At 34.8% G+C, this 11,948-nt stretch overlaps 1 protein-coding gene across 3 annotated transcripts; it reads right to left on the bottom strand.

Annotated features, from left to right (window-relative positions):
• Positions 1 to 191: 191 nt before the first annotated feature.
• On the bottom strand, positions 192 to 11,855 carry LOC111060010 (gastrula zinc finger protein XlCGF8.2DB). 3 transcript variants are annotated; one of them, XM_039420747.1, is made up of 4 exons: positions 11,714 to 11,842; positions 6,966 to 7,116; positions 4,304 to 4,440; positions 192 to 643 (listed from the first exon to the last, which is right to left on the bottom strand). In XM_039420747.1, exons 1-4 carry the CDS (start codon positions 11,723 to 11,725, stop codon positions 590 to 592), a joined length of 354 nt encoding a protein of 117 aa, XP_039276681.1. In that variant the 5' UTR covers positions 11,726 to 11,842; the 3' UTR covers positions 192 to 589. The 3 variants fall into 3 exon arrangements, with proteins under 3 accessions (XP_039276681.1, XP_039276678.1, XP_039276680.1); XM_039420744.1 differs by lacking the exon at positions 192 to 643 and having other exon boundaries at positions 2,937 to 4,440; positions 11,714 to 11,855; XM_039420746.1 differs by lacking the exon at positions 192 to 643 and having other exon boundaries at positions 2,937 to 4,440; positions 11,620 to 11,727.
• Positions 11,856 to 11,948: the final 93 nt, after the last annotated feature.

Genomic DNA, 11,948 nt, shown 5'->3' with positions numbered 1-11,948 from the left:
GCAGAAGGCGTTGCATAATCACACAATTCACAGGCGAATGGCTTTTTATCTGAATGTGTAATCACATGGATCTTCAAACAACTTGCATTACGAGATCTATAGTCACAAAGTTTGCAGCTGAAAGGTTTTTCACCTGAATGTGTTCTCATATGTGTTTTCAAATTAATTTGTTGTGTACATTTAAAGTCACAAAGTTCACAGCTGAATGGTTTTTCGCCAGAATGGGTTCTCATATGTACTTTCAAACCACTTTTTATAGCACATTTGAAGTCACACAATTCACAGCTGAAAGGTTTTTCGCCAGAATGAGATCTCTTATGTAATTTCAAATGAGCGGAGTTAGAAGTTTTATACTCACAGAACTCACAGGTGAGAGGTTTTTTGCCGAAATGAGTGAACATATGTACTTTCAAATGAGAGGCAGTCAATCCTATAAAGTCACAAAACTTGCAACTGTGTGAATTTCTGGTTGTATGTTTTGAAAGGTGTCTTTTGAAACTACTTGCACGGGCACATGCAAAATCACAGAATTTGCAGATGAAAAGCTCATCTTTGTTGCAGATGGAAGGCGGCATCTCTTGTTCAGTTTCTACTGTGCTGCACTCCTGGTCTCCTGAACATTCTTCCTCGGCTTTCTCCTCAACTGCAAACATTGAAAAACATCCAAGGTCAGATCAAAGTAGTGATATCAGAAAGAAATAAGAAACTGGTCAGATCACAGTAGAGAAATAAAAAGAAATGGAGTAGAGGATTGGAAAGAAATTGAAAAAATCTGGTGTGGCGCACTTACACAACTTTCCTTGCCGTTATGAAAATTTATCACCTGACGCTAGTGTTCCCGCGCATCTCAAGTCTACTATTCAAAGATTTGAGCCAGCTGGTGACAGGGCAATAACGCTGGAGACACACATGAGGTCTGCTATCTCTTCATAGTGAATGATTTAATAGAATCAACAATAATTTGCAATTGAATAATCACTTTTTCTCGAATTTAGAGTCTATTTTCAATTTTAGATGAAAATGTTACTGAACATTAATTATAGAGATTTTCATGCTCAATCTACTCCACTTGATTTTTTTCGTTTAAATTGTATCTGAAGCCTGGTAATTGGTAATCTAAAATCGAACTTTGCATTGATGGGGCGGAGCTCCTGAAATTTTTACAGGTATGGGACTTGTGGCAGTTGATAGAGCTCATCAATGAATATTTTAGGTATGAATTTGATCAAAATCGTTGGAGCCATTTTCGAGAAAATTGCGAAAAAACCTGTTTTTGACAACATTTTCGCCATTTCAGCCGCCATCTTGAATTGCATTTGATCGAAATTGTTCGTGTCGGATCCATATAGTGAAAGGACCTTATGTTCCAAATTTCAAGTCATTCCGTTAATTGGGAAATGAGATATCGTGTACACAGACGCACCTACACACACACAGACCAATACCCAAAAACCACTTTTTTGGACTCAGGGGACCTTGAAACGTATAGAAATTTAGAAATTGGGGTACCTTAATTTTTTTCGGGAAGCAATTCTTTCCTTACCTATGGTAATAGGGCAAGGAAAGTAAAAAAAAAAAACATTATATTTATTGTCCATATGATCAGTCCATGCGTGATCTGAGAAGCACTTTTCAAATAATGTCTTTGGGTAAAAGACGTGACTATTTATCACTAATTGTGCTCCATAAAATTCTTAATACTCAGATAGATGTTCTAACTTTGTTCAATTATTTAATTTATTTCTTCGTCCCATTAAACAGACCACGTTTAAACATGTTATTTGCAATAGAAAGATCTAGAGCAGTGCAACATACAAATTGTTTCCTTCAACGAACATTGCGCTTCTACAATAGTTTAAACCCAATTCTTGACCCATTTGGTGATAATTTACGCAAATTTTGTTTTAAATCTATGCAAGCTCTTCAATTTTAACTGTCACATTATTTTGCAGACCTTCAATATATTCTTCCTCTCATTTTCCCCCGTTCTTTTTTTTATCAAATTTTTCGTTTTCTTCAATAAGTTTTTTCAATTTTTAAAATGTAGTTCTTATTATTTATAATCAACTTTTTTCTAACTATCTTATATTCTTTTAAGCAACTTTCTCTGTTTTCTTAATCAAGTTTATCTTAATTTTCAATATCAAGTTCTTATTTATAAAACAGTTTTTTCTCTAAGCAACTATTTTCTGTTTTCTTCATCTAGTTTTGTTTTGCTTTTTAATTTTGAGTTCTTGATATTATTTCTAAATCATTTGAGTCATACTTTTTGTGTAAATGAGGTTTGTTTTGGCGTTTAGCTGTCAACCTCTTCGAGTTGTACTTTTTTCATGTAATGTATTCTCAATAAATAAATAATATGAAGTGCTTTACCTTCCCACATACCAAATCATGAAATGCGTTCTCACAATTGCATGTCTTAATTAAAATCTAGTTGCAATTCTCAAATAAGTACTACAAATTTCAATACAGTTTCAATTTTCCTCGCACTCTGGACATATAAGGCAGCTAAATATTCTAAGCTACAGAATGAAAAGGTGATAAACTAGTTATGTTGGCTGCTTTTAACCTCCGTGTGTAATTTGGTTTAGGAGCCAATTTTTAAGCATCTATCTACATTAGGTATGTACTTGCACAGTGCCATACCAGGGGCCTATTGCATGAATAAATACAAACTTATAATATTATTAGTCATTTGATTATAAAAACAGGAAATTACTAGGATATTAGCTTGTGTTTTCTCATGCAACGGGACCCGGATATAACAATATTTATTCTACAGGATGCACAAATCCCCATTAAGAGCTTAACAAACATAACCAGAGAAAAAGTCAAATTTCTTCATTAGACCTGGAGAACTTTTTCAAAAAAAATTTTTTTTTCAAGAAAATAAATTGTTATCCAGTTTTGAATAGGAATAAACGATGAGACTCAACTACCAGCATGTGACTCATTTATTGAAAGCGACATTTAAAATATTAAATAACAATTACTCGTCAATAAATGAATATTCAAAGTTTGAACATTTGATTTGTCATTAAAGATTTTATAAATATATTCACAGTTACGATATACTTATCACTAATGAGAGATTTTCTAATACATTTTGTAAACGCATTTGTGTGAATTACATTTTCATTATTACCATATTCTGAAACAGTAACGTTGAATATTTTTCAAATACGATTTATTTAGCCAACCATTGTTCAGAAACAATGAAATGAAAAAGAAACCAATGGGGGAAAATCGAAACGTTCTGGGCAGATCTGCTTGTTCTTGGGCCTGCTTAGAAGCAAAGTCCTTGTCCTGTGTTGAAGCTACAATGAACTTACTTGTCCATAATAATATATTTCTAATTGCATCTCTTTAGCATAACAAACTAATCATATAAAATATAATTTTTGATAGAAAATCAATCAATCAGGTGGAATAACACTGGGTTTTAAGAATAAAAGGCTACACTCCTACATTATTTAGAAGTTGACATAGACGAGGTTTCTCTTGAATGGATTTTTTTCATATGAGATTTCAAATCTCTTGATTGAGACCCCTTGAAGCCACAAAATTCACAGCTATAAGGTTTTTCGCCTGTATGCGTTCTAATATGTCTTTTCAAACTACTTAACCAACCACATTTATAACCACAAAGTTCACAGCTGAAAGGTTTTTCGCCGTTGTGTATTGTGATAATATGCTTTTTCAAACATCCAGCTTGCCTGCATTGATAACCACAAAATTCACAGCTGAAAGGTTTTTCACCAGAATGAATTCTCATATGTACCCTTAAATGACTTGCAGAAGGCGTTGCATAATCACACAATTCACAGGCGAATGGCTTTTTATCTGAATGTTTTTTAATTACATGGATCTTCAAACAATTTGCATAACGAGATGTATAGTCACAAAGTTTGCAGCTAAAAGGTTTTTCACCTGTATGTCTTCTCATATGTGCTGTCAAATAAGTTTTTTCAGTACATTTAAAGTCACACAATTCACAGCTGTAAGGTTTTTCGCCAGTATGAGTTCTCATATGTACTTTCAAACTACCTTTTACAGCACATTTGAAGTCACATAATTCACAGCTGAAAGGTTTTTCGCCAGTATGAGATCTCATATGTCTTTTCAAAAGAGTGGAATTACAAGTTTTAAACTCACAGAGCTCGCAACTTAAAGGTTTTTTGCCGATATGTTTGAACATATGTACTTTCAAATGAGAGGCAGTCGATCCTATAAAGTCACAAAACTCGCAACTGTGTGAATTTCTGGTTGTATGTTTTGAAAGGTGTTTTTTGAAACTACTTGCACGGGCACATGTAAAATCACAGAATTTGCAGATGAAAGGCTCATCTTTGCTGCAGATGGAAGTCGGCATCTCTTGTTCATTTTCCACTGAGCTGCAGTCCTGGTTTCCTGAACATTCTTCCTCGGCTTTTTCCTCATCTACAAACATTGAAAAACATCCAAGGTCAGATAAAAGTAGTAAGATCAGAAAGAAATAAAAAACTGGTCAGATCACAGTAGAGAAATGGAAAGAAATGGAGTAGAGGATTGGAAAAAATGGAAAAAATCTGGTGTGGCGCACTCACACAACTTTCCTTGCCGTTATGAAAATTTATCACCTGACGCTAGTGTTCCCGCGCATCTCAAGTCTACTATTCAAAGATCTAAGCCAGCTGGTGACAGGACTGTAACGCTGGAGACACACGAGGTCTGCTATCTCTTCATAGTGAATGATTTAATAGAATCAACAGTTGCCAACAGTTTGCAATTGAAATAATAACTTTTTCTCGAATTTCGAGCTTATTTTTAATTTCAGGTGAAAATGTTACTGAACATTAATAATTGTAGAGATTCTCATGTTGGATCTTTTCCACTCGACATTTTTTGTTTAAATTGTATCTGAAGCCTGATATTTGGGAATCTAAAATCAAACTTTGCATAGGTGGGGCGGAGCTCCTGAATTTTTTACAGATATGGGACTTGTGGCAGTTGATAGAGCTTAACAATGACTATTTTAGGAATGAATTTGATCAAAATCGTTGGAGCCATTTTCGAGAAAATTGCGAAAAAACCTGTTTTTGACAACATTTTCGCCATTTTAGCCGCCATCTTGAATTGCATTTGATCGAAATTGTTCGTGTCGGATCCTTATAGGGGAAGGACCTTAAGTTCCAAATTTCAAGTCATTACGTTAATTGGGAGATGAGATATCGTGTACACAGACGCACACACACACACACACACACACACACACACACACACACACACACACACACACACACACACACACACACACACACACACAAATACCCAAAAAACACTTTTTTGGACTCAGGGGACCTCGAAACGTATAGAAATTTACAAATTGGGGTACCTTAATTTTTTTCGGAAAGCATTACTTTCCTTACCTATGGTAATAGGGCAAGGAAAGTAAAAACTATAACATATAACCACTGAACATCTGACCGCTCTCTGTATGCAAACACCCTCGAGTTGAAAATCCATATCAATTATTACAAAAAAATAATTATTTTGAACTACAGGATGGTCTCTTGCACAATAAATTGCTAGTACTAGCTTTATACTTTTCAATTATAAAGGTGCGTACAGACTTTCGCTCTGCTCCGTAACCGAACGTCACTCCAGCAGAGCGATTGATGATCGACCGGGGAGCAACAATGGTTCGACCGGGGAACGCGAGAAGATCTAACATCTTCCGTAACGTTCATGATGGGTGCGTGGGCGGCGCGACTGTAGTTCGATGGAGGAACGAGGGCGGTACGAGGGAGGAGCGTGCTCGGTGCGGGTTGGAAGAGCGTAAATGTGTACGCAGCTTAAGAATTGGAACTGGCGTAAGTTAGCCAGTGGTACTTACCTGTAAGTTGTATAATTGTGAATGATAGAATAAATAAATTATTTTATAACAATTAATTAACTCAAATAGATTCATTGATTAAGATTGAAACTATTTGTAATCCATTCTAATTCACAATAACTACGAACTCACTATCATTAATTTCACCATGTAATATTATAATTATAACAAAGTAATTTAATGATATTAATTCCATTCAAATTCACAATGACTAGGAACGCATTCATTTTCACCACTATTATTGCACCATGTAATATTGTAAGGATAGATATTGTTTACAAAATGATTGTCAAGTTAGATCCTAGAGTCAGTGAAATCTAGTTTACACCTCTGGCCGTATGTTTTATCCATTCAATTACACACCCCATCCTCGCAAAGAGGCTATCATTCAAAGTAGACAGATGTCTACTAACGTTGGCTATGATTTATAAATCTGCGACTCCCTACCATATGAGAGGCAACTCTCCCTTTCTAGGTTGGGGGAAGCGTTGGATCAGTTCTCGACAGCCGGTAACCTCACTTCTAACATTTTCTACATTGGCCTCATGAATGCAGAGTGAGAGGGGAAGATGTGTGAGAGAGACAATCCCACCCCTAAATCCTTAACACGCAAGCCACTCTTTCACCGTTTGAGGGGTTTAGGTTCATGTTATAACTCACGGTCTATACCTGAATTTCCTTCAAGTTTACTGATTCCTTTTATACACTTTCAAGGATGGAAGAATTTTCTAGTACGGTACATGGTTAACCACAGCTGAAAATCCTAGAAGTCCTTCCCTATTTTGGCACACCCACGAAGCATGTTACTTTTTTTTGCTGAGGGCGATGCCCACATGAGCTCTAGGCTTGTGCGTGGGTAATGGGGCGGATGATAATGAGTTTTAGGTGTTCCTAATCACCGGAAAGCGATTTTACAACTCATGAATCCATTATTTAGAGGCGTTATCTCAAGTGGTCACCCTTCCAATGGAGAACGCGGCGCATTTTTTATACTTTGTATATATTATGACGTTTTGTGTATTTAGTTCTTATTTTGTGTGCATCTTTGAATAAATTTGAGTTTATTTGATAAAAATGGAATAAAACTCACCATGTAATTCTTCTTTGACGAATACTTGGCAAAAATTGCCTAAACGTTGTTGATCATCAGCATCATCATTATCATAATCATCAACTGGAATGCTGCACTCTTGTTCTATAATATGGCTGCTATCGACCTCCTGCTCAACAGCTGTCAACGTCTGCAAAAAAGACATCAAATCAAATAAAATTTACTGCCAAATATATATAAATAATTCAAAAATACATGAAAAAGAAAATGCAAAGTCTTTCATCTCTATACATAAAAATGAATGTCTGTTTGTGTGTTTCTTAGTTGGTTTGTTCCCTATAGACTCGAAAACTACTTGACAGAACGGCATGAAACTTTGGGAATATCTTGTGTTTTGGAATATTGGGGATGGTTTCTGACCAGAAATTTTAATAGGGGGACTAATAATAATTATTTATTAATCCATTTTAAAGACATATGTTTTTGAAATGTTAAGCCAAGTGGGTAGCCTACTTATAATTTAGCATCTAAAGTTACCAGTTGTATGATAAACACGTCACCCTGTGATCAATTGTGTACTGATATTAAAACGGTGGTTTGGAGTTGAAGTTAAAGTACCGTAGTTGATTGGTACCAGCTGTAGATAATTGTTCCTTAGAAGACCTATACAAATAATTATCACTCCCCTATCATTGAGAAACTGGAAAATAATTATTCATCTCATGAGAGTTGTTGATATTGCAATCATTAATTACTGAAGAATGACAGACTAAATTGATTTTTTTTAAAGTTAGCTTAGCTTATATTCATCCTAAAATTGAAGATGGAAAGAATATAGAATTCTGTGTAATTCATCGTACATCGCATATTTCCTGGACCATCTATTGACAATCAACAACTATGAAAACATTAAATTCATCTTCGAAACACTGATTTAACCTACCGGTATCTATTTTTCTAATTCAATACTTGACTGATAGATATTACTACCAATTGATCGAGAATATCAATCGGAACTTTAGATGCTAACCTCTAGACTGTGTATTCCAAATTAAGGTTTAAAGCAGTTTTGGGCGAATGTCTGTTGTTTTTACCTGCATTGTATCTATTGTCTATGAATAAACAAAATGAAATGAAATATGTTGCAATGTCGGAATAATAGTTGCTGCATGACTAAGCACATAGGAAGTCCGTATTGAGATGTAAATGAAAATATTGACTGTCAGATAAATTTCATGATTCACCAAATAAAGTCAAGTGTGACATGAGATACATTGACTTTTTGACGGTACAAAGTTCGCCGGGTTAGGCTAGTTTCACACTCTTTCGGTTCGTTTCGTTTTCGGCAAATTCTGATAAGTGTGAAGCGGTAATTCGGTTTGAATTCGGTACCGAATAGAAACCGCATAGAACCAAACGCCCACTTGACTCTAATAAATTCCATCAGGATTCAATTCGTTGCTAGCGAGAGGCTCCTTTCACACACTTTCGGTTCGGTTTGTTTCGTTTTCGGCAAATTCCGATAAGTGTGAAACGATGATTCGGTTTGAATTCGGTACCGAATAGCAACCGCATAGCACCGAACGCCCCCTCGACACGAATAGGTTTCATTATATTCGAATTCGTTGCTAGGGAAACAGGAAAAAACAAAGCCTTTTACACACGCTTGCTTTTTTTTTATTTTAACCTGATATATCGTGATTATCTGTTTCAAAATTTTCCAAGTCAAAATCATATGGTCAATTCATTTCTTTTAGTTCACAGAAACATTTTTTTTCAAAGAATAGTTTGCTATAAAAATATGAAAGATATAAATTAAAACTTGATGAGAATATTTATTATATTTTTTTCCACGAATATTACATGATTTCATCAATGGAGAGAAGAGATGAAGTTTATATACCATGTGTCAAAACAAGAGCAAATTTTCAATTCAAAAAAATCATCTCTCTGAACATCCAAAATTAATATATTCAAAAAGAAACTATTCAAATAATTCACAATTTTTAATTAATTTTAAAATTTTGTTGTTCAAGAAATAACATATCACAATTTAACACGAGCTGTTATATTTAAATATACCAGCATGAACTGTGAAAATCCAAACACAGCTGTGTTTGAGAAGAAAATACCTAATTGGAACCGTACGAATTAAAACCTGACATGTATGAAAGCCTCATTCGTTTTCGGTAAAGAACCGAACCGAACCGAATGAAACCGAAAGTGTGTGAAGCTAGCCTTAGCTAGTTGAAAATAATAAATATTACAAATCAATTGATGCTCTATCAAATAATCTAGGATGTGATGAAGGAAACTTACGGTGTGATATAGGCTACACGTAGGGGATAGGAAATTCACGAATGACGCACATCACGTCTCAACTACTGGACTGATAAACTTGAAATTTTGTACATCCATTCTTAATTTACCGAGGATGGTTATAGGCCTATTTAAAATTCTTTAAGATGTCAGTATGTCAAGTTTTCAGTTTGTCAAGGTTCAATCAGACCCATGCGGAGCACGTGATACCTGCTAGTACCCAACACATATCATACATAATATCAATAGCATACATAATATCAATATCATACATAATATCAATATCATACATAATATCAATATCATACAAAACACTTAACAAAGTATTACTCAGTTATACAGGATCCGACAGGCCAAGGGCGAAACGCTACAGCACTAGACGACTAGGGACTTTACATTTTATTCAACATAGTTACCAGGTGTACAATCTCTAATAGTAAATACTATTACATTGGAACAGCGAGTGTATCGATATGAAAAAATCTGGTGTGGTGCACTCACACAACTTTCCTTGCCGTTATGAAAATTCATCAACTGACGCTAGTGTTCCCGCGCATCTCAAGTCTACTTTTCTAAGATCTGAGCCAACTGGTGACAGGGCAATAACGCTGGAGACACACGAGGTCCGCTATCTCTTCATAGTGAATGATTTAATAGAATCAACAGTTGACAACAGTTTGCAATTGAAATAATAACTTTTTATCGAATTTCGAGCTTATTTTCAATTTTAGGTGAAAATGTTACTGAACATTAATTGTAGAGATTTTTATGCTCAATCTTTTCCACTCGGTTTTTTTTGTTTAAATTGTATCTGAAGCCTGATAATTGGGAATCTAAAACCAAACTTTGCATAGATGGTGCAGTGCTCCTGAAATTTTTACAGATATGAGACTTGTGGCAGTTGATAGAGCTTATCAATGACTTTTCTAGGTATGAATTTGATCAAAATCGTTGGAGACGTTTTCGAGAAAATCGCGAAAACCCTGTTTCTGACAACATTTTCGCCGCCATCTTGAATTGCATTTGATCGAAGATGTTCGTGTCGGATCCTTATAGTGTAAGGACCTTAAGTTCCAAATTTCAAGTCATTCCGTTAATTGGAAGATGAGATATCGTGTACACAGACACACATACACTCATACACACACATATACAGACCAATACCCAAAAACCACTTTTTTGGACTCAGGGGACCTTGAAACGTATAGAAATTTGGGTACCTTAATTTTTTTCGGAAAGCAATACTTTCCTTACCTATGGTAATAGGGCAAGGAAAGTAAAAACAGCCTTTTATCTTCAATGTTTGATTCCATTACGAACTGCTTGTTAATCACTTTTGAACAACTAATTGTCGTAATGTCGCTATGTCGTAATTAGTTGTTCAAAAGTGAGCCTTTTATCAATGCAGATATAGTGAGGTCCAAGTTATAATGGCAGTGGAGAAAGGTAGGAGAACAGCGTTGCAGATACTCTGCCTTGCCACCGTCTTCTATAGAAGATAGCTGTTACCTGTATATCTGATGTAATATTAAAACATTAAATTTTAATATTTATTCTTGTTGAAAATATAAATTATCCTATATTTTATTCGCCAAGAAAATATATTTTTCAATAATTAAATGATACATTCTCATGATTGAGATTGAAAATTTTGACAATTAATTATATTTTTACATTGTTGAAAAACAATATTGCGGAGCTAGAAAAGGATAGTGCTATTTGCGTTGTCGAATGACATACAAGGATAGCAACACCAATGTTAATCAAATACTGCCATTATAACGTGGACCCCACTATATAGTCTAACCTTATGTTTTAAGCTCGTATTACATCAAGCCACCAGTTAGCGTAACCAGTATAGAAACTTGGTGGCAACGTGTTAAGTGAGCCACTGACGAAATGATTTATCGTGGTCGTTTTATAAAGTCTTCTTCAATGTTTTTCTCTATTATATAGATATGCTATTACATTTAGAATAGAACATTATATTCTTCTAATACAGTACTGTACCCAAAACGCTATTTGTACACACTCGGCATAAGTGAGACGACAGATTGGACACGGTCACCACTGGTGACTCATCTGGTGTCCTACTGACAAAATGATCCATCCTGGTCGTGTAAGTTTTATAAATTTTATAAATTGTTCTTATTGATTAAATAGGCTCCTATATTAAGAATAAAACATTATATTCTTCTAAATATACTATTGATTAAAAGAACTGATTAATATGGTACGGTAGGCCTACCTAGATAATTTCAAGTTTCAATAGATATGAATCTACTGTACCTTCAGCCTACAGTAGCCTACCATTAGTTACTAAAAAAATATCAGGCTTCTATGTTAGCATAATTATTAAGTTATATCCTATTACCATAATATTTATAGTGTTCACAGCCGTAACTTTGTCTGATGTAATTATAAGAATTATCTTTTTATAAACAAACAAACTGATATCAATGACTTACTTTGTTATCCATTTTTCACTGAACCAATCCACATAGGAGCAATCCGCAAAATTATAATGCAAAAGTAGCCTAAATCAAAAATTCCAATGACTGATGACTGAACTCGTTGTGTCGTTGTTTGCACTTTATTGATTCATTGATTGACAAATTGAAGAATAAGTAGCCTTTCTCCGTCTCACACAGCACCATAATGCGTTTGCGCAGGTAATGGTTTTTTACCCATGATTTTTGATAC

This window comes from Nilaparvata lugens, chromosome 2 (genome assembly GCF_014356525.2).
Source record: "Nilaparvata lugens isolate BPH chromosome 2, ASM1435652v1, whole genome shotgun sequence".
Lineage (NCBI taxonomy): Eukaryota > Metazoa > Arthropoda > Insecta > Hemiptera > Delphacidae > Nilaparvata > Nilaparvata lugens.
This window is presented reverse-complemented; position numbering and strand designations above follow the sequence as displayed.

Coding starts and splice junctions, on each gene's coding strand:
- LOC111060010 (XM_039420744.1), bottom strand. Junction 4,441..6,965: donor CGTCAAAGAAGAATTACATG/GTGAGTTTTATT, acceptor CAATGTTTGTAG/ATGAGGAAAAAGCCGAGGAA.